The sequence below is a fragment of the Sapajus apella genome, unplaced genomic scaffold, assembly GCF_009761245.1.
Source record: "Sapajus apella isolate SASKATOON/1434 unplaced genomic scaffold, GSC_monkey_1.0 scaffold65, whole genome shotgun sequence".
Taxonomy (NCBI): domain Eukaryota; kingdom Metazoa; phylum Chordata; class Mammalia; order Primates; family Cebidae; genus Sapajus; species Sapajus apella.
This window is the reverse complement of record NW_022437005.1, coordinates 7,855,840-7,878,819: the sequence shown is the minus strand read 5'-3', so window position 1 is coordinate 7,878,819 and position 22,980 is coordinate 7,855,840. Positions and strand designations below refer to the sequence as shown.

At 38.9% G+C, this 22,980-nt stretch overlaps 1 protein-coding gene across 6 annotated transcripts in view; it reads right to left on the bottom strand.

The window, feature by feature from the left end:
* Window positions 1–22,980, bottom strand: part of KIZ (kizuna centrosomal protein) — a 112,544-nt gene that overhangs the window by 73,311 nt on the left and 16,253 nt on the right. For all 6 annotated transcript variants that reach the window (XM_032248133.1, XM_032248134.1, XM_032248131.1 and 3 more), the window contains 3 exons: window positions 19,540–19,629; window positions 2,363–3,008; window positions 1,685–2,000 (listed from right to left, as the gene is read on the bottom strand). In XM_032248133.1, the coding sequence (XP_032104024.1) occupies window positions 1,685–2,000; window positions 2,363–3,008; window positions 19,540–19,602 (1,025 nt within the window). In that variant the 5' untranslated portion in view covers window positions 19,603–19,629. The remainder of the gene's footprint in view (window positions 1–1,684; window positions 2,001–2,362; window positions 3,009–19,539; window positions 19,630–22,980) is intronic.

The following is a 22,980-nucleotide window of genomic DNA, read 5'->3' as shown; positions in this document are numbered from 1 at the left end:
CAGGCCCCCAACAGACCCTGAAGTAAACTGAAATACTAAACTGTTGGGGTTATAGTGTTAGCACTATAAATATGATGCTATGGTCTTAGACTAATAACCCTCAGAGCAAAGGGGGAGAGCTTCAGCTAAACAATAAATTAAGAAAACGCGGGGCCTCAAATGCAGTGGTGATGTCAGCAAGTTAACTAGCATCATTTAAAACCACCTTCAACCTATTCCTAGAGAATATTCTTACCTAGAAAATCAGTAGTCTTAAATTTGATAATACAGACACAGAAACAACCACTGCTGACTGACATTTTCATTTTGGGAACATTTTATTAAGAGAAATATTCAAAATTCCCCACATGCCCATATTTTCCATTAACTATTGGGAAACAATATGCCAAAACTCCAAGGAGCTTGACTTTATGCCTCCAAGATCATTAAAAAAAAGTCATTCGAATGGAGACAGAATGAACATTCTTGACTCTTAGAGAAATGTTAAGTAGGAATTCCATACACATACTCAATTTTTTTTCACCTCAGAAAAAGACCGAGTCCCGGGTAAGTATATTATGCGTTAGCCTACCAAAGTACTAACTTGTCCATGATGATGTAATATGTGTTACCGGCGCCTCTTTGATGACAGAAGTATTATTATTAAAAAAATCCAGGCTGGGCACGGTGGCTCAAGCCTGTAATCCCAGCACTTTGGGAGGCCGAGGCGGGTGGATCACGAGGTCAAGAGATCGAGACCATCCTGGTCAACATGGTGAAACCCCGTCTCTACTAAAAATACAAAAAATTAGCTGGGCATGGTGGTGCATGCCTGTAATCCCAGCTACTCAGGAGGCTGAGGCAGGAGAATTGCCTGAACCCGGGAGGCGGAGGTTGCGGTGAGCCGAGATCGCGCCATTGCACTCCAGCCTGGGTAACATGAGTGAAACTCTGTCTCAAAAAAAAAAAAAAATCCATTTGGCTCGCCTCCCCAATAAATCAAATTTCCCAAAGACTGGAACCATGTTGGTTCTTTCATCCATAGTGCAAGAACTCCGAGCAGTAGCACAAAAGCATATATGAGCTTTTATCAGTCGGATATTATAAGTTTTCAAAATGTATAGAGCTGATGTTCCCATTTAACATTAGAGATTCCAATGTTTCCTATTTACATTCAAAAAAGGATAGCTTGTAATATATACAACTAGAAGAACTTATTAACTCATATTTAATCAGATGACAAAAATGATACTATGGCAAGGAATATAAGGATTAAGCAAATTAATTAGGCATAAAGTTCTCAGGCTCTGACGCTGCATTCCTAGTAAGTTAAACTGTCACTTTCTGTGGTACCAAAACTTCAAAACAGATTTATTTTCTGAAAGGCTGGAGAGTAGGGGGTTGGGGAATGACTTACAAGTTAAACAGGGATTATGTGTATATAAGCTGTCAATCACCAGGATTCAATGATATTCAAACTTTTAAAGCTATTTTGGTAAAGAAAGAAAGAAGGAAAGGAGGGAGGAAGGAAAGAAGGAAGGACAGAAAGAAAGAAAATTAGTTCTTACCTAAAAGACTAGTTATGAGACTTAAGGAATTTACACATTCATGGCTGAGTGCTCAACAATACATTCCCAGTGGAATGGTCTCTAAAAATGTCTACAATTAAAAACAGAACAGTAGGAAAAAAAATTGAATGGCTTACTTTCTTATTGGTGCGTTAGTGGAAGATTCCTTTTCTGAATCAGGAGAGCTTAGGGTTTGCAAAATACAATTATTTTTTTCAGTAGATAGGGCATCTCTTTCTTGCTCAGAGTGGATTAATTTTAACGCCTCTATTCCATCTTCTCCCTCCACCTTGCCATCCGGATTTGGCTGTGGTTCCGGGCTCTTTAAAATCAGATCATCTTCACTTATAGAAACGGTGAGGTCACTGCTGGTGCTCCAACTTTCCTCCTCCTTCTCTTCCTGCATTTTTCTGAAGGGCTTTTGTGACTCTGGGTCCCCATGAGCAAGATGATCTGCAAGTGGGGACATTAATCGATTACCAATCTCTGACTTCAGGGGGAAGCAAGGGAACACACAGCAGAATTATTCATCAGTTATAAACATGGAGGAGCAACCCACAATTAATTACAGAACTTAGAAGCTTAAAAATATGTTCAAATGCTTTTTAAAAAATCAGTGGGTTTAAAAATCAGCAAATTCATTTGCATTTAAGAGTTCAATAGAATGGAATTTGTTGGCAAAGACAATATTTTATGACAAAGAGATATAACTGGAGAGTATATTTTGTCCTTACGTAAGATCACTACCACCCAGAAAAGGTAAAAATCGCCACCACCCAGAAAAATCAGCAACCAAACTCAGCCTCCTGTCCCACCTGAAACACCTTCCCAAGCAGAATGCTTCTCTTGAGACCACTTAGTTTCAGATCCACGGTATTCTGAAACTGATATCGGAGAGACTGGTGGGCTGGCTCTTTCTTCCTCAACTTCAATATGTTCCCGTGTCAGTATTTCTCCCTCTGATCCCCCTGATCTGCTGGAACTGTCACACTTTAAATCAGTGGTTCTGTTCTCTGGACTTAATCTTTCCTGTAATGGGGAATTGAGTTCAGCAGACTTTTTGCCTTCAGATAAATTACTCTTGCCACGACATGTGTTACTTCCTATCTCCAAGCAATGAGTTTTTTCCTCCTCAGACAATACACTGGCTGTGACTGGCGTTTTCTCACCAGTCTGAAGAGATGCCTTTCCATCTATGTTGTCAGACTTATTTAAGCACTGTGTGTCACTACTAGTTTGTACTACACAGCTGTCTGTCACATTACTGCTCTGGGCTGTCTGTTGGTGTGAATGTAGGTCAGGAATTGAAAAGTTCTTTGTGGGTTGGGGAGATTTGTGCTCTGTACTGCAATCTCCCATGCTTGAGACGGCTGACATTTGGCGGCCCATAAAAATTGCTGCTGGTTGATACAATCCTCTCGACATGGCTATTCCTGAGTTAATTCCCTCCTGCACTGCAACCTGCAACAACAAAAGAGATGTGAGTTAAACATACTGTGTATGAACAACTAGGTGGGTTGTTTTTTTCTTCAGAAATAAAAGGAGGTCAAACAAAGCATGACTATTGAAATCAGCACCTATCATGTTTTATAAAACTCATGGCTTTCTACATAATGAATGAGAAAAAAGCAGCAAAATCCATACGATTTAATTTTAATAATAATGATAGTTCATAAAATAAATATAGTAAAGATAGCAAGCCAGGTGCAGTGGCTCACACCTGTAATCCCAGCACTTTGAGAGGCCAAGGCTGGCAGATCACCTGAGGTCAGGAGTTCGAGACCAGCCTGGCTGCCATGGTGAAACCTTGTCTCTACTAAAAAATATAAAACTCAGCGGGGCATGGTGGTGGGTGTCTGTGATCCCAGCTACTCAGGAGGCTGAGGCAGGACAATCACTTGAATCCAGGAGGCAGAGGTTGTGGTGAGCCGAGATCATGGCACTGCACTCCAGCCTGGGCGACACAGAGAGACTCCATCTCAAAAAAAAAAAAAAAAAAGAGAGTAAAGAATATGTTTTTGAAAAAAGAAATACATGCTTTGAAAAGACATCATTAGGAAAGTGAAAATAGAATCTACACAATGGGAGAAATTAAATTATCTGATAAGGTTCTAGTATCCAAAATACACAAAGAAGTCATATAACTAAATAATAAAAAGGCAAACAGCCCTTAAAAGTAGGGAAAAGATTTGGATGGCCATTTCTCCAAAGAAGACATATTAATGGCCAATAAACACACAAAATGATGCTTAGTATCATTACTCATTAGGGAAACATAATTCAAAAGCACAATAAGGTATCACTTTCCCCACTATGATGGCTATCTTGGTCTGTTCAGGCTGCTATAACAAAATACCATGGACTAGACAGTGCATAAATAACAGAAATTTGTTTCTGATAGCTCTGGATGCTGGGAAGTCCAAGGTTAACACAGGAGCCGGCAGATTCTGTCTCTGGTAAGGGCCTGCTTTCTCTCAGACAGCATCTTTCTGCTGTGTGCTCACAGGGTGGAAGGGGCAGACAAATTTCCCTGGGCCTCTTTCATAAGGAAACTAATCCCACTCATGAAGGCTCTGCCCCTTGACCTAATAACTTCCCAAAGTCCTCATCCTCAAAAACCATCACCTTGGGGATTAAATTTCAATATATGAATTTTGCGGGGTGCACACAAATATTTAGTCCATGGCAATGGTTATACTTTATACTAAGAATGATAGGTGCTTTAGTTTAAGATCTTTAAGATGGAGAGTACTCCTCCAATAATCAGAAGAAATAAGAGATGGAAATAAAGACATTATCACTTACAGGTTCTGGGAGCACACAGCATGCCTGCAAGCCAAACACACAAATGTCAGGGAGTACAAGCAGAGAGAGAGAAAAGGGACCCATATCCTCACATGGTAGAAGTGGGGTTTGTGGGGAAGGACACATGAGCCAATGTCTTATTTGAGTCCCAGGTGTTTCCAAACAGATTTCCCACAGGCAGCATGGAGTTTTTTTTGTTTGTTTTTGAGATGCAGTTTCGCTCTTGTTGCCTAGGCTGGAGTGCAGTGGCGTGGTCTCAGCTCACTGCAACCTCTGCCTCCTGGGTTCAAGCGATTCTCCTGCCTCAGCCTCCTGAGTAGCTGGGATTACAGGCATGCACCACACGACTGGCTAATTTTGTATTTTTAGTAAAGACGGGGTTTCTCTATGTTGGTTAGGCTGGTCTTGAACTTCTGACCTCAGGTCATCCACCCGCCTTGGCCTCCCAAAGTGCTGGGATTACAGGTGGGAGCCACTGTGTCCGGCTGGGGAGTTTTAACTGGTGAGTTTAAAGCAAGCAGGCATGAGTTCTGGGAGGTTACCCAGTGACTGGGAGGTGGCCACTGTGGCATATCGGTGTGGTCTATGGGGGATGCGAAGGTCAGAAGGGCCTGTCAAGCAGGCTGCATCCAGCTGTCCCACAGGGATGTGGTCACCAGAAAGTAGCTAGATCGACCACACTGAGGAACTGGGGAGGAGGGTGGAACTGCAAACTGTGTCAGGGGTGACTGAGTCTTTCTTCTGGTATGAGACGGTTCAATTTAGATTTAAAACGGATGCCGAGGCAACATAAGATTATAAGAACTCACTACAACAGGCAATAACAAGTGTTGTCCAGGATGTGGAGAAATTAGAATCATACAGTGCTGATGGGAATATAAAATGGTGCAGCCACTTTAGAAAAGTTTGGCAGCTCCTGAAAAAGTCAAATAGAGTTACCATCTGATCAGTAGTTCCATATCTAGGCAGAGGTATGGAGAGTGTAAACATATGACTATACAAAAATTTGTACAAGGATATGCATAGCAACATTATTTATGATAGCCAAAAGTAGAGATAACTCCAATGGCCATCATTAGATGGCTAGATAAAATGTAATACATTCACACAAGGGAATAATTTTCAGCTATGAGAAGAAATGAATTACTGATACCTGCTACATCAGGGATGAACTTTGAAAATATCATGATAAATGAGAAGCCAGTCACAAAAGTCCAATTACTCTAAGATTTCATTTACAGAAAATGTTCAGAATAGCCAAATTTTTAGAGACAGGAAGTAGTTAACTGTTTGCCCAGGCTGGGGACTGAATGGAAGGGGTGGGTGATGGGGAGTAGAAGGAATCTGAGGAGGTAAAGAGTGATTGCTAACAGGTGTGGGGTTTTTTTCAGGAATGAAACTATGCTCACATTGATTGTGATTATGGCTACACAACTCTGAATATAACAAAAATTATAAAGCTATTGCCAAAAAAAATGAACAAACGAATAAAAAATTCTCAGAAAAGAAATTAAGTTATGCAGTTAATCTGAGATTAGAAAAAGTTCCCAGCACTGAGGCTGGGGTAGGAGGATGGCTTGAGCCCAGGAGTTCGAGACTAGCAAGACTCCATCTCTACAAAACAAAAAATTGAAAAAAAAATTTTTTTTAATGAAAGGATATTCAGGCACCTGTAATCCCAGCTACTCAGGGGCACTGATGCAGGAAAATCACTTGAACCTGGCAGGCAGAGGTTGCAGTGAGCCGAGATCACACCACTGCACTCCAGCCTGGGTGACAAAAGCAAAACTACATCTCAAAAATAAATAAATAAATAAATATTAGCTGGGCATGGTGGCACACATGTGTGGTCCCAGCTACTTGGAGACTGAGGCAGGAGAACTGCTTGAGCCCAGGAAGTCAAAGCTGCAGTGAGCTATGATGGCACCACTGCACTCCAGCTTGGGCTACAGAGTAAGACCCTGTCTTCAACGAACAAAAAAAAGATTAGAAAAAGTACATCTCTCCCATCTCTCCCCATAGAGGGAGGACGGACAGGAAGATCCAGCAGGATAAAAAAGTACAGAGGAAAAAGGAAGTTCTACCTTCATGATCCTTTATTCCTCTAGCTGTTCTCCCCAGAGAAAGCAACTCTAGGTTCCTGCAGAAAGGACCTGGACACACCAGTAGGTATGTGTGTAAAGGGTGACATACTTTGCATTATATAATTACAGTTTTTATTACATTCAATTTTAACAGCTGCATATTATCCTATTCTATAGATGTACCATAATTTATGTAAACAGTCTGCTATTGAAGGACACTGGTTTGTTTCCCACCATCTTCCACTCCAAATCATGCTGCACTGATTACCCCTGAGTGTATGTATCTCTGCACACAGGCGAGGGTATCAGTAGGATGCTTTTCCAGAACTGAAATTGCTGGGTCAAGCCTGACTTATAGAATAGTGTCATTTCACCATCCAAAGAGGCCATTATGTCATTTTAAAGAATTTTCCATTATTCCATGTGGTTTAAATAGAAAAATGATATTAATCAACATTCTAACTCATCAATGAATAGTATTTGTAATACATGTGTCTTCTATTCTTTTGTAATAAAAAAGCTGATATATATTATACTGATATAATAACAAAGATAAATTTTAAAACAGGCCTGTAACAAATCAGGAGTTATAAAAAGGTGGCCCTTAATGACATATAAAAGCAAAAGTCTGTGGATGATGCAGGGCCCAAAAAAGGCAATGTGTAATCTAACAGCTACTTTCATTTTTCCTGCAAATAGATGGCTCTGAGGGTGGAGACTTCAGCAGGCTGGTTGGGGGCGGGGTGGTCTCAGAGCGGCTGTGCAATAGCAGTCATTTGGTGGAGACATGAGGCAAATCACTCTCAGACTTGTAAGTCTGAGAAGCCTTTAATTTTTCATGTTCAAGACCAGTTTACGAAGTGTTAATGCACCAACACCAGAGCAACGACTAACCCAGTACAGGGAGGACACAGGAGGCCTAAGCACCTTCCTCTTTTGATCTGCTAAAGGCCAAGCCAAAGCGTAAAAGAAAGCACATTTCAGATACGAGAAAGTCAGCTGAGGAGGGCCAAAGGAAGTGCCCCTGAGTTACTCCTTTCAACTAGTGATTCTCAAATGTTTCTCGCCCACTAAGAGAGGCAAAACTTAACAATGAATCCAGAGCCAAGGACTAGAGAGAAATAACAATCAGATTGGTCATCTGTGCAGTCAGGAAAAGTAGTGGGGAACCATGATGCAGCATATAGTAAATGCTTCAGAACTACAGAACATAAAAATAAGGACTCAATTCAAGAGACAACACTGTTAGCAGAGGTTTATTTCCCAAAAAGAGGAGCATTTACCAGTCTCTGTGACAGTAAGTCATTATTAACTGTTTTGCAATTGCCAAACTTCTTGGAATACTGAACTCTGGGTCCTCAACAAACTCCAGTAATATACTAATTAATAAGTACATGGCATGTTAGTTGCCTGTAACAAGTCAGGAGTTATAAAAAGGTGGCCCTTAATGATGTGTAAAAATAAAAGTCTGTGGACAATGCAGAGCCCAAAAAAGGCAACTTGTACTTAAGGATCTGCTTTGATTCAACAGGAAGGTCATCTTCATCTTCCTGCCATATTTCTGGTGGTTGCCAGATTTATTTTTAGGAAGCAGTAACTTTCTATTTTGACATAATTAAAAAAAATTTTTTTTTAAACATAGAGAGATGAGGCCTATGTTGTTCAGAGTGGAATCAAACTCCTGGGCTCAAGTGAACTTCCTGCCTCAGCCTCCCAAGTAGCTGGGACTGAAGGTGTGCACCAACATGTGTGGCTTTATTTTGATATAATTTTACACTTACAGAAACACTACAAAAATCATACAAAATATTTCCCTAATAGTGTTTAGTCAGATTTACCAATTGTTTACATTTTATCTCATTTATGATTTTCTCTCCCTCTACATATATGAGTTTGTATCTATATGTGTGTATACTTAAATATAAGCATAATATTTTTTTTCTGAATCATTTGAGGGTAAGTTAGGACACCCTGCCTATCTACCACTAAGCAATTCAGTGAGCATTTCCAAAGGCACAGGGACATTCTTGTTCTTGAGTAAAGTTCATGATCAAAATCAGAATATTTAACATTGATATAATCTTGTTTTCTATTCCACAGCCCATAATCCAATTTTGTCAACTGGCCCAATAATAAGCCAGTAACAAACTCAATTGTTATTATTATTCCAAGTATTATATACTATACATTATTGATTGTGTTATACTTTTATACAACTGGCAGCACAGTAGGTTTGTTGACACCAGCACTACCACAAACAGGTCAGGAATGCATTGTACTACAATGTTAAGTCATTAGGCAACAGGAATTTTTTCAGCTCCATTATAATGCTCTGTCTAAGACGGACAACAATGTGATACCATTCGATACACATTATACTAAATTTTTAAAAATTAAAATTGTAAAATCCTGGATTGGGTCCTGGAACAACAAAAAAAGAAGACATTAATGGAAAAACTGGTAATACCTGAATAAAGTCTTGAGTTTAGTTAATAGCAATGTACCTGTGTTGGTTTCCTAGATTTGACAAGTGTGGCATGGTAATAATGTAAGATGGTAACAATGGTGAAAACTAGGTGAAGGATCCAAGGGAGCACTCTGTACCATCTCTGCAACTTTTCTGCAAATCTAAAATTATTGTAAAATAAAGATGATTTTAAAAAATTATAACTCCCCAGTACCAAGGAAGGTTAGGTGAAATAGAAGCTCTTAAACTATTGTTAGCTGAATAAATGGGCAGAATCCTCTTAGAAAAGAATCTGGCATCAAGAGTTCTAACCATGCTGTTGTCTTTGATTCAGTAATTCTACACGAAAATCCATCATAATAAGGAAATAAACCTAACAGAAAAAAACAGCTATGTGGACAAACAAGTTCACTTATAGCATTATTTAAAATCATAAAAAGCTGGAGCAACCTATATGACTATAAAATAGGGAAAGATCATGAAGTCATAAAAATGAGACAAAGACTATGTCATAACAAAGATACTTAGATATGATAAACTTTAAAAAATGATATACTCAGTATGCTTCTAACTATATAAAATAAATTCTAAACACAGGAAAAAATATTTACCAAAATGTGTTTATATAGAATTATGTCAAGGATATTAACATTGCTATTCTCTTTTCTTTTTTCTGGTTTAATAAATTCAACTTGATTTAAACTTTTTAAAACCATTTTACTGAGATATAATTCACACACCATAAAATTTATCCTTTTAAAAGCATATAATTCAGTGGATTTTGTGTGACCATCACCACAATCAATTTTAGAACATTTTTTCATCACTCCAACAAGAAACCCCATACCTTTTATCAGTAACTCCCCATCCTCCCCAGTCAGTCCCCAGCCCTAGGCAACCGCTAATCTACTTTCTGTCTGTAAAATCCGCTTATTTTGAAAATTTTATTAATATGTAAGTGGAATCATATAATATGTTGTCTTTTTTGATTGGTTTCTTTCACTTACCACAATGTTTTCAAGCTTTAGCCATTTTGCGGCATTTATCAGTATTTTTTTTGTGGCCAAATAATATTCTGTTTTATGGATATAGTGTATTTTGTTTAACCCTTCATCAGATGAGGGTATGTGAACTGTGTCCACTTTTTGGGTACTATGAATAATGCTGCTATACTTTTGTCCACTTTTTGTGTCCAGTCTTGTACACAGCAACGTGTGACTGAAATTGCTGCCTCATATGGTAACGATATGTTTAACATTTTCAGGAACTGCCAAACTGTTTTCCAAAGTGTTTGTACCGCTTTACATTCCCACCAGCAATTACATACACACAAAAATGAGAAACTTGCAAAAATTAATTGTGCTCACTATAAGTTGCAAAAATTAATTGTGCTCACTATAAGTCAATGCTACATTTGAACTAGCTCAACACTTGCAAAGTAAAATAATGGCTCCGGTAAAATGCAAGCTGGGTTTCTGTAGGCTGGCAGGTTTCCCATTTGCTGAGATCAGGCTCTAACACAGGTGTCTCTTTTCTTTTTTAAAAGTCTGTCATTTTATTAGCTTAGCAACAGGAAACAGAGTGCTCTTTAATCTTAAATTCTGAACATTATTTTATGTCTTCTCAAAGCAGTTTCTGAGCCAGGGAAGCTGAAAAGAGAATGCCATGTTTCACATTATTGTTGACATAGGAATAATGTTAGGAATTCAAAAGTTTTTGAGAGACAGGTGTTATTGCCAAAAGCAGCGGCATGTATCAGTATTTAAGGATCTGACATAATGACCAATGCTTCCACACCTTCCTATTACTTTCTGTAGTTGAGTGCTAGAGATAAATCTATAATCCAATATTTTAGTTCAGTTCTTCATTTCTTGTCACAGTTATTCATCCGCAGTCTTAAAAAATATTGGGAGTTGGGGGAAGCAATAGCAAAGCAAATGAACATGACTGAAAATATTTATTAGTGAACAGAAGGTAACTTTTAAGTTAGGAATTCATCTCTACTGGGGAAAAGAAGAGGAGTGAACACAAGAAGATATTAACAAGTTTAGAATTCTAATGATGTCTTAATCATTATGAACTATAGTATTTAAAGGCACACCTTAACCATTAATATACTTTGAAAAAAATGTTATGCTTCATGGTTTGCAAAATGCTAAGGAAATCTTTATTTTTTCTTCTTATCATTATTTTCACAGACAAGGGAACGAAAAACAGCAAGTTAAATGCAGAATGGAAATGAAGCTGTTAGGCCAAATTTTCAGCTTTTCACATGGTACAATTATTGTTTTTAATTTCTATGTAAGTAAGTTCTTAAGTCATATTGAGAAGATTTTTAAAAATCCATTAACAGTAATTTACATGCGATAATCCTAAAGAAATTATTTTGCTTTACCACATATCATGCACTGAATTACGTCCAATTCATACGTTGAAGCCCCAATCCCCAATGTGGCTCTATTTGGATATAAGGCCTTAAAGGAGGTAATTAAGGTTAAATTCGGTCATAATGGTGAGCCTTTAATCCAGTAGAATTGGTGTCCTTGTAAGAAGAGAAAGAGACACCAGCAATCTCTCTGTTAATGCACACAGAGAAAAGAGCAAATGAAGACACAGTGAGAAGGCCCCTTCTATGACTCAAGGAGAAAGGCCTCATCAGATGGCAACCCCGTTGGCACCTTGATCTTGGACTTCCAGCCTCCAGAACTTCAAGAAATGCATTTCTGTTGTTTAAAACACCCAGTTTGTGGTATTTTGTTATGGCAGCCCTAGCAAATTAACATAGCATGCCATTGTGATTTTTAAGTCTTCTTACATATTGCCACCATGATAAATTATAGTCACCACCAAAATCTCACAACTTAGACCACAAAGACATAGCTCTGGTGATGAAATTCAACAGTTATTGGAACTATCTAAATTTTTAGATGTATCTGTTAAATTAGGTTTTAACGGTATAATCTGTAAATTATGTTGCACAGTAAATCACTACGAAATTAATCTTCATGAGGTGTCACCATCAAGTGGCATTACCTCCTATTTCTTCAATTCATAGGTAGTGTCTACGCTCACACCAGCCTCTTCACTATCTTAAATAAGTGGCAAGAATCAGGATCAAAGTAAGGCTACCCTAGTGGAGAACAAAAATGGTGATGATGGTGTTGACGGTGGCACCAAGAGCAGTGAACATTTATCAAGCACATACAGGTGATAAGCTGCAGCTAAGAGATGTATATTATCAAAACAACCGTTATTATTAGCCCTACTCTTATGGGATGTAGCCAGGTTGAGGAGCTTGTCCATCCTCACAGAGCCAGGATTCAAACCCAGACACCAGGACTACAATGCAGATTTCTTACACTACAATATCCAAAAGGGAGTCAGTCAAACTCAAATTGCGTTACTTAACCAGGCTTTTTAAAACAAACAAATATAAAAATTCCTAATAATGAATCTGAAGGCTGCACCTTATTTCTAACTTCAAATAATTCAAAATCTGATCTCACTAAAATAGACCCTGAATAGAACTTATATATGATAAATAAAACCTACCCTGTATGGGGCAAATGGAAGAGTAAGAGAATAGCAAGTATGAGCTTTCAAGAGAAATCCAGCATTCCAAAATAATGCCAGCAGGTAACTTTCACAAAATAAACATGTACACCCCAGAACCACTCTCTCTTAACATCTGTAGGCCTATCCAACTGTGTTGGTCAAAGAAATACAAAGTTAAGTTATGGTTTTCAAGTAACACTTCCTAAGAGGCTTAACAAGTACCTAAAAATGTCAAGGTAACAGCCCTTTCTTTTTATAATACAATTCATATTCCCTGTAATGCCCCACCATCCCCAAATAGGGTAACTTGGGATAGAACTCTCTTAAGAGATCCCCATTCACAAAAGAAATATGCAGAACTACATCAGAGGGATAGAAAGGCACCTCCACTTTCTATAATTCTGAGGGATTTGAGTAAGGACATAAGCAACCCACACTCCCCCACAAGTAAAAGAACAGTCTCAACCACAAGCAGGCTCCTTCTTCCTAAAATGAACCAACCACCTGCTCATCCCTTCTTCATACGTTTAATTTTTAAAATTGCATTAAAATTATTAAATTATAGAAATGAGACACAAAGCAAAGATATGTAAAGAACAAGTTACTTATTTTCCCCACCTCACTGCCTCCCTCCACGAGGTAACTGAAGCAAACCAGTTAGGATGCCTATTAACACCTTCCTTCAAACCCATGACAACAAATTCCGTACTAAGGTTTGGCTACTTGCACAAAGTGAGGGTGTGTTGTAAGCAACCCCTTGCAACCTGCTTTTCTCTCTTAAGAATATTTCTTGGACACTGCCCAGATCAAGAGTAACGCACTGGATTCTGGGCACCATATGCAGAACACTTGATCATGAGGATGCACTCTCTCCCTAGCTCAGCCTCTCCTCTGCAGCTGCTCATTCAGGCGGCTTCCATGTTTTTGCTACTACAAGCAATGCTGCAACAGACAGACTATATTTTTGCTGTTTTGAACTAAAGATTTTCTTTCTAGGGGACATACTGCCAAAAGTGGGACTGCCAGGACAGAACATGTGTATGTATGCATCGTGATCATTATTGCCAGATTATTTTCCAAGAAAGTTCTAGGCACTAACTTTTTTTCCCAGACTGCATGAAGTGTATCTTTTTCTAAAAATACATTATTTCATGGACTATAAATATATGAATTTGTAAAGTCTTCTAAAGAACAAGAAATCAATACTTGTTCTCCCGTGGAACTTCTATAAACCCTTTTCTACTATCAAAAGGAAAAAAGAAACAGTCTTTCCCCACAAAATTTATCTTCATCTTGTTAAACTGACTTATGTTTCTTTTCCCCTTCTCATCCACTTTTTTTTCTCTTCCCTCTCACTCCACTACACCACAGGCACCTGTATCTGTGAATACAATTTTCTCACTTGTTAGAGCCTTTGTCACATGATAGACTTGCACAGAGGAGAGCAAAGGAAGATAGCTGGCTAGCCAAATGTCCCCACAAAAGGTAAGTTTTAAAAATAGTTTTTCTTTCATTCTTGACTATAAGAGAGTAGCTAATACCTTTTTAAAAAGGCCCTCTCCCACCAAGTTAATCCTTTCTTCCAGTAACTGAAAACCAGGCTGATGTTTATTAAAACTTCAGACCAGTGTGCCACTTACCAGCTGTGTGACTGAGAAATTAAGTGACCTAATTTCTTTGAGCTCCCATTTCCTAATCTGTAAAATGGGCATTAAAATAGTTCTTATTTTGTAAGGTTGCTGTAACCAATGTGTATTTGTATATGCCTATATATACAAAGTCCTTTGTACAGTGCCTGAAAGACTAATGGGGGAGCTGTCCATCAGAGCCACACTCCCCACTTAGCTCCTTGGAAGGCACCCCCAAAAGCAGGAGTGGAGAGTCCCAATGTCATCTGCCCTTGAACACTACATGAAGTGGGGAGCATCCGTCAGTCAGAGAGCAGCTCTCTCCTCTTCCTCCTTTCAGGTCAGCAAGCCATCATCACTCACCAGGTGCAGGGTGCTGTGGGGTGGCGCGGCAGGCAAGAAGGGGCTGGGCCTTGCCACGTGGAAGCTTACTGTCTAGTAAGCTGGGAAAGAGTATGCTCTACCCACTCCTGAAAAAAAGGTCTGCAGATGTTAGGGACAGGGCTTGAAATACAATTTGTATAATTCGGGTTAATTTTTAATTGTTTTCTGAATATAAACACATATAAATAAGAGATCAATTAATATAAAAAGGGCCAGCTGAACAAAGAAAGACTAGTTTTTGACTTGTCATGGTTCTGTGTAAGTCAAGTACAGCCCCAGTTTTGAGGATGGCAGAGCTGAGGGCTACATTCCCTGTGAAGGCAACTACTCAGAGCCCCCCTCTAGGGAGATTTTTGTATTGTTTACAGTGAGCAAGGAGACTGCTGGTGAAGGCAGCACTGTGGGCTAGTAAGGACTACCTCCTCCACCCACTGTTCCTTCCCATAGCAGGTGAGAGGGCGGGCCTATATCCCTGGGCCTTCACTGTTCCAGTACCTGCCTGGCATCCTCCTGTAAGCACCTGTGCCTCTTGGCCCAAGCACTTCTCTTCGCTGCTGCATAGCACCAGAAGAGGAGCCAGGCATGGCACTTGGGCAGTGGCAGACCTGGAGGGGAAACACCTCCCTTTCCTACTCCTCAAATGGGATATCCCTGACACATGCCCTACACAGTCATCCAAGTTTCCCAATGGGACTAAGCACCAGGTGCTCTGAGTGGTAACCCACTCAATCACACACTCCTACAGCCTGCTTTCCTTTCCCCATGCCACTTCCTCCCTCTTCTATCTGTGCTTCCTGGGACTGCCTCCCAAATAAACTGCTTACACTCAAATACTTGTGTTAGGATCCTTCCTGGGGGATTCCAACCTAACTCACTTGCTCTTTCAATAGGGACACTTCAGTTTAGTTTTAGGATTCCTTTCCCCTTGCTGCGATATTTATTTCAATCAGGTTTCCCCCACACAAGGTATCTGGTTCCTTTACTCCTTGGAGATGAGCCAGGCCCTACAGTGGGGGCCTTGGTCTTATGAATGGTGCTCAGATCCTGGGAACAGCAGTCTATCTCATCTGGAATGTAAGAACCCTTTCCACCATCTCACACTGGGGTGTCATCTTCTCTGTCTTGTGCCTCTCCTGCAGTGGCACTGGTCCTGGGAGCACCTTGGACACCTCTCCTGACATGCTCATTTCTGTGGCGAAAGCCACTGCACAGCTCATCCCTGCACACCACGCACACAGCCATCTCCTGTGGCTGTGCAGGCTTTCTCCCTTCAAGTTCTTCTTCAGTTGAGCTGTAAGGCATTTCTTCTGCCCAACAAAGCCAACAGAAACGGATGCTTCTTTTATTGCAAACGTGGGCAGTTTAGGGGGTGGGTCCTCTGCTTGCCATGGCTCACCTGATTCAGTTTCAAATGCTACAGCACCAAGGAAGATCATTTCCTCCCTTAAGGCTAGGTAAAAATGTAGAACTTAAAGTTGATTTTATTTCACCAGGAATTTCTCCAACATTTGAAGAGCTACCCCTACTACCCTAGAGGGCATTGTTGCAAGGTGGTTAATAGCATGGACACCGAAGTCCGATGGCCTGGGTTTGAATTTTGGCTCTGCCTGGCTGTGTAGTTTTCGGGGAGTTAACTAACTTTTCTGAGCCTTACTATAAAATGGGAGCAACAATATCCTCTGCTTCCAGGGTTCTTGAGAAGATTAAATGACTTGATATATATGAGGTGTTAATACAGCACCTAGCAAAGTAAAAGTGCAGTGATTATTACCCATTGTTACTACTAGTATTAAAAGTGGAAGTAACACCTTTATAACCATTCTCCACCTGATCCTTGCAGGGAGGGTTACCACAGTCGAAGTGACACTCCCCAACAAGTCTTTAGCTCTATAATGAAATTCCCTGGTCCTCCACACCTATCCAGCCCTGCCAGAGTATAATCAATTCGCTTCTACTTCTAGTACAATATATTTCACAGCATAATAGTTCAAAGAAACTGCACAACCCCCATCCCCAAATGTACACTCTCATTCACAAACACTATCTTGATCTTTCTTTGTGTATATTCTCTAGTCATTGTTCTTCAACCAGAAGAACACGCCTGGAAAAAAACAGAATTTGGCCCCAAAATAAAAAATAACAATATATACAATAGAGGTGAAGAATTATTATAGTAAAATTTTTGAGGATTCAAGTGGGGCTTGAAATGTGTCTTTTTGGTATCTATTTTTTGTTAAAGTTGACTAAATAAGTTAATAATGGAAACAAGCATGACGGATGAATAGACTAGCTATTAATCCTTCTAAGTGAATGCGTGATTCTCAAGAGTAACTACTGGATGCAAGCCAACAATGGATGTCCTACACCAAAACTGAGCCAGAGTTTTATATTTAAAAAATGGACACCCACCACTTGACGACTTTTCTTGGCATCCAACTTACTGCCTATGGTTGAAAGCTATACATCCACTTAAAAAATGTATCTTTTTATAATTAAGAATTATTACCAATTTGATAGATCCTCTCCCCTTTATTAGTGTTTTCCACCTCAATGGCCATCCCCAATACAGGCCCTCCATTCTGTTAATTCCTCCTGCCTGAACGGAGCCTGATTTCCTCAGCTCCATGTACTCCTCCCCAGGCTCATCCTGCACAGTACTGCCTGCCTCATCTTCCTTGTGACTGCTCTGCTCACAAGTCCTTCCTTCATCTGCTCCAACACACACACACACACACACACGTACTCTCTCTCTCTCTCTCACTAAATAGAGAAAGAAATCCCAGTTCTTAGTCTGGTACCATAGTTCCAGGTACCAAATCCCACAACGTAACTTTCCAAGCTCATTTTTCTACCACTGACTGGCACCCTGCCTGTCCTTCAACGCCAGCTCATACACCACCTTCTCCACCAGGGCTGCGGCTACCCAATTCACAGGAAGCAGGACTTTCATTCTCCTCGTTGCTCATGCTTGTCCCATATGACTGGCACTTTATCACACACCATTCTCTGCCTTAGAAAATTGCTTTGTAAAAAGCACCTTTAAAGTAAGAAAATTGTGGCATTCATAGAGATACCTACTGTGGCTTCTCAAACAGAAGAGATGCTTAGTAACTATTTACTGATTCAACCAGTGACTTGCACTACGCTTCAAGAAAGGCCCTGGAGACCAGTGACCAAGACCAATTCATATCACTGCCCAGAGAAGAGGAGCTTGGATTTCTACTAAGCAATAAGACATAACTCATATGATAAGGAATTGTTCAGGAATTAATATATGATAAGGATTAACTAAAACATTACTTCACTGAAATGTATTTTCCTTTTAATTGGTTGAACATCAATGGAAAATTAGAAAAGGCAGAACATAAATTTCTCCAAATTTTACCTAATTGATTCTTATGTAGCCAATATTCAAAGCATTTAAGGAGATGACACCTTTCCATATAAATGAAAAGACTTCTAATTATTATATGTAACATTTTAAAGGGTTGTCAACTATATGTCTCTTGCTCTAATTTTAAATATGTCCTAAAAGGAGACTCCATAGCCATATGTAAAAAATCAGCAGTGTAAATACAGGGAAAAAAGCTTCCATTTTACTGAAGTACCATTGACACTGCCATACTAAGAATATGTCTACCAAGAATGGCATAGAAAGAACTAACTGGCTTATAGATTAAAAACACATCAATTATTTCATGACCGAATGTCAAACGGAAAAACTGCCTGAATGGTTTAGAAGTCTATCACATCATACCACATTTGGCCCACATCGAATGGCATTATACATCATTTATCATTAAAGGCCTTTTTATATAGGTCAAGGTTGCTGGGGCTTGGTGTTTTGTATCTTACAGTTTAAAGAATGCTCTAAATTCTAGTTTTTTTTTTTTTAACTTTTTAATCTATGAGAAAGGAAAACTAAAACTTCCTATAAACTCAGATTAATGCCTGCTAATGCACGGAAGAAAGAAAAACTAAACCTTCCTCCTACTATAAAAACAAAATAGTGTGGCCTCTGTTTCTTTTCTGATAAGAGTCTTAAATACCAAACAGTTAACTGCATAATAACATTTACTGGCAGCCAGGCAGCCTGCTTAGCAGATATATAAAGCAGGTAAAAGGAGAAAAAGTTAATTTCTTGGCTGAATGATTCCATCGGTAGCTATAGGGCAAACCTGAAAGTCTTTTAGTAAAGTAGCAGTTGATTCTTCTATCAATCTGTAGCACACATACTCTTCCAAGGAAAGCATTAAATATGAAAATCATATCCCGTTATCATCTGTTTCCAGCTTTCAGCCCAGTAAGCTTTTCTTAATGAATGCTGCAGCCTAAGGAACAAGCACGCTGTTGGCTTTTCTGAATAATGGAGTGATGCTACCATTTTTGCTTATTACAATATCGACTGGCTGAGGGGGTTTCACATATAGTCACAAGTGACTACTCTTGCCAGCATGCTCCAAGTTATTACAAGATGTTTTTAGACATTTCATCTAAAAGAGCTTTACTGCTTTTAGCGAAGAAAACATCTATGGTCTTGAACAGAATCATTTATATGGAGATAGGCAGGAGGATTAGAAGCCTGCATTACAGCAGATACATAACAGAATTTATTTAAGTATTCCTTGCTGATCTTTTTGTCTATTGCTTAAATATGCAATCTTTTCTTTCCACTTTTTCTGTGCAAAGGTTAACATGTACAAAATTATATATATTCACACAAAAGAATCAAAATGCCATATTTTGTTTACTTTTCATTTAAAACTCTTCACAAACTAAGAAAAGAGCAGCTAGAAAGCATGATTTAGAAAAACGATTTTACCGATTGAGAACATTGAGGTTTTCTTTAGAGTCTATCCTTTTACCCCAAAGTAACTCCTTCTTTTCAGCAAATTTAATTAAATTAGACATTAAAGCAATACTCTGTAAGCAAAAATCTTTAAATAATCACTTAAGGTTTAATCAAAAGGATCTTACCAATAAGATGATTTTATTTAAAACAATATCTTAAAATATAAACACTCTAGAAACTCTCTGTTAACAGAAAGTTTATCACTTTAGCTTATTACCTTTTCTCTGTCTTCATCTTTCAGTTCACATTTTAGTCCTAGGCTATCTTTTTCGAGCAGCATCTTCTTAATTTGAGTCTCATATTCAATCTAAATACAAGCAAAGTTTGATTTTGTGATAAATATCTTTACAACTAGCATCTGTCTCTATATTGCAGTCTTTACAACATACAGGGAGCACTGAAGTAGAAAGTAAAGGCTGATATTGCCAAGAAATTCACCTTATCTTAGAAAATGAACCATTTTGCAAATAACACATATCAAAAGTTGAATTTTACAAGATGCTACAATTTTTAAATAAAATAAGATTTGGGCCGGGCTCAGTGGCTCACGCCTGTAATCCCAACACTTTGGGAGGCTGAGGCGGGCGGATCACAAGCTCAAGAGATCGAGACCATGGTGAAACCACGTCTCTACTAAAAAACACAAAAATTAGCTGGGTGTGGTGGCGCACACCTGTGGTCCCAGCTACTTGGGAGGCTGAGGCAGGAGAATTGCTTGAACCCAGGAGGCGGAGGTTACGGGGAGCCCAGATTGCGCCACTACACTCCAGCCTGGCATCTGGCAACAGAGCAAGACTCTGTCTCAAAAAAACAATAATAATAAGACTTGAGTGATTTTTACTTTCATCAGTTTAGGGAATAAAATTTATACATATATACACACACACACACACACACACACACACACACATATATATATATACGGTTTGATACTTTATCACAAAAATATAATTGCTTTATTAGGGAAGTAACACATTAGACAGCATTTCCTTCTAAAAGTTTTACCCCAAACAAAAGAAAAAAATCAATCCTACTGATTTCTTATCTATATATCTACATAACATCATGGTTCTGATAGTCACAGCAATTGAGTATACCTGCTAGATCATCAGCTTAAAACAAATTCCATTTTCTATGAATAAAAATATACTGCAGACATCAATGATCAGAATCCAGTTTGCTCTGGCACTAATAACTACATAAAGATGTCTGCATCATTACTACACTATAATTGGTGAAAGTGATTCAATCTTAAAATGACTTTTTCTTAAAAGCAAGGCATAAAAAAGCACTTTGATTCAGTATGCTAGTAATTAAAGCCTTAAAAAAGTCATGGATTGTGGTCCATCACAGATAAGTATCAGAACATTTTCTAAATTAGGTAGTTACGCACTGCAATTAGAAACACACCTATGAGATGATGAAATTAGAAAGCTGTTTCCTTAGTCCTCTGATAGAACATAAAATAGGCCTGAGCTTTGTTTTGACACACAGAAAACAAATGGGCAATAATAACCAAACTGATTTGTTTCCCTCAAAATATTTTAAGAGGTATTATTAATATATGCTGTCTCATTTTTAGTTAAGAGTTAGGTATGGATTTTTTTTTCCTCCAGCAGAGTACTATTAATATGTAGATGGCAGTTATTCTCTAAACAGATACCCAATTAAATGAAAATTTTATAAGACCAGTACAAATGATAAAATAATAAACTAAGAATACATAAAGCAATAACAAAGATACAATTTACATCTCTCTGTACTATATCTATTCCTTTGAACTTAGAGATGTTTAAATTGTAACCCCAAGGGCTTTAAACAGGCATCCTTTACAGATTCCAAGGAATAATATCTCAAAAAACAAATGGGGGATGAATTAAAATATAAACATACAATTATAGTTAAACAAATTTTTTTCCTGTGACACAAATGTTTTCTTATGCTCTTTGAGATCAATGAATATTGTGCCTGATTTCCTTATTATAGGATCATTGCAGAGTCATACCTTCCAAAGACAGAGCACTTTCTCATAGAAATATGGGAGATTTGTTCAATTCATTTTGCTGAAGGAAAAAGGAAGTGATAACTGCATAAAGGCTTCCTAAAGAACAGAAAGAAGTATCTCTAAGAGCCCAATTTAGATTGCTCTCAATACATCTGAAAAAGTCACTGAACTGTAGATATTCTAAAATAGAAATGGCAGAATGAAGTCAAGGAGATACTATGATAAATTAATGACTGATACAGACTGTACGTCTGCATTCCCTAAGTCCCTGGGTTTTCATCAAAAAATGCTTTGTTCTCTTTTTTCTTCTTTTTTTTTTCCTTTTATTTTTACATGCAACACTTGGTTATTATCCATATCCTAAACACTGGAGAGCAGGAGTTTTCCACAGTGCTCTTCAGAGCCTGCTCATGCCCCAGTAACATCTCCTGGTCTAGAGACCCTCTAAGGATAATCCCCTCATCTCCCCCGCCCCAACCCGAGAAATCTGTTTTAATAAACCCAAGAGCACTGAGTTAATCCGTCAGGTAACTTGATCTGTCTGTCACCGTATCCCTTCACAGCATTGGCTTGATGCTCCCTACCTAAACTTAGCAGGACCTTCCCATTTACTTTCTCACTATGCACAAGCAATTTATTTCAGCTTAATTACTGAAATCTGTTAATGACTGGGGGTTGACAGAGGTTCTGGCAGAAGTTTCAGGTCTCTGGGATCTCTCTCCATGCTCACAAACGCTTTCCATTAGGTTTCTTTCCGTATTCTCATTTCCGTCAATTTCCTCTCCATCACTTCACTGTTTGCCTGAAAGTGCCACCACTACCTTTTTTGCCACAGACTTCCTTTTTCATTGTTCTTCAGGGTTGCAGAGCTAATTCTCAGGTAACAGAATAAGTAAACAATTGAAAGGAATCAGCATTTAAGATCTGCTGGCCCTGTCTCCTCATATTAGAGTTGAAGAAATGGGTACAGAGAGTTACATAATGGGCTGATTTGATCCTTGGGTGAATATGAGAGATGGGACTAAGATTCACAGTCTTTTCTTTTCTCTTCTTTTTTTCCAATATCTGTGCTTCGTCTTAGATCATGAACTGTTACCAAAAGATATGGGGGAACGTTTATTTGTTCAACTATTGCATATTAACAGGCAAGACACTCTCATTGAGGCAGGAGAATTGCTTGAACCCGGGAGGTGGAGGTTGCGGTGAGCCGAGGTCACACCATTGCACTCCAGACTGGGCAACAAGAGCGAAACTCCATCTCAAAAAAAAAAAAAAAAAGGCATTTGCTACACACTTTGTCCTCCAGGGGCCTGAAGGTTGTGCCCTGCCCACAATGTCTCTTACAATCCTTAGTAGAAATCAAATTAGACTTCAAAAGATTTGTTCTCCTCAAATATTAGCTCCTAATAGCCATACATAACCTAATGACTGAAGTGTCATGGAGAATCACATCTATCTTATTTTACTTTATTTTTTTGAGACAAGGTCTTGCTGTCACCCAGGCTGGATTGCAGTGGCATGATCACAGCTCACTGCACTTCAACCTCCCAGGCTCGATCAGTCCTCCTACCTCAGCCTCCTGAATAGCTGGCACTAGAGGACTAGAGCTAGTGCCACCACGTCCAGCTAATTTTTTCTATTTTCTGTAGAGAC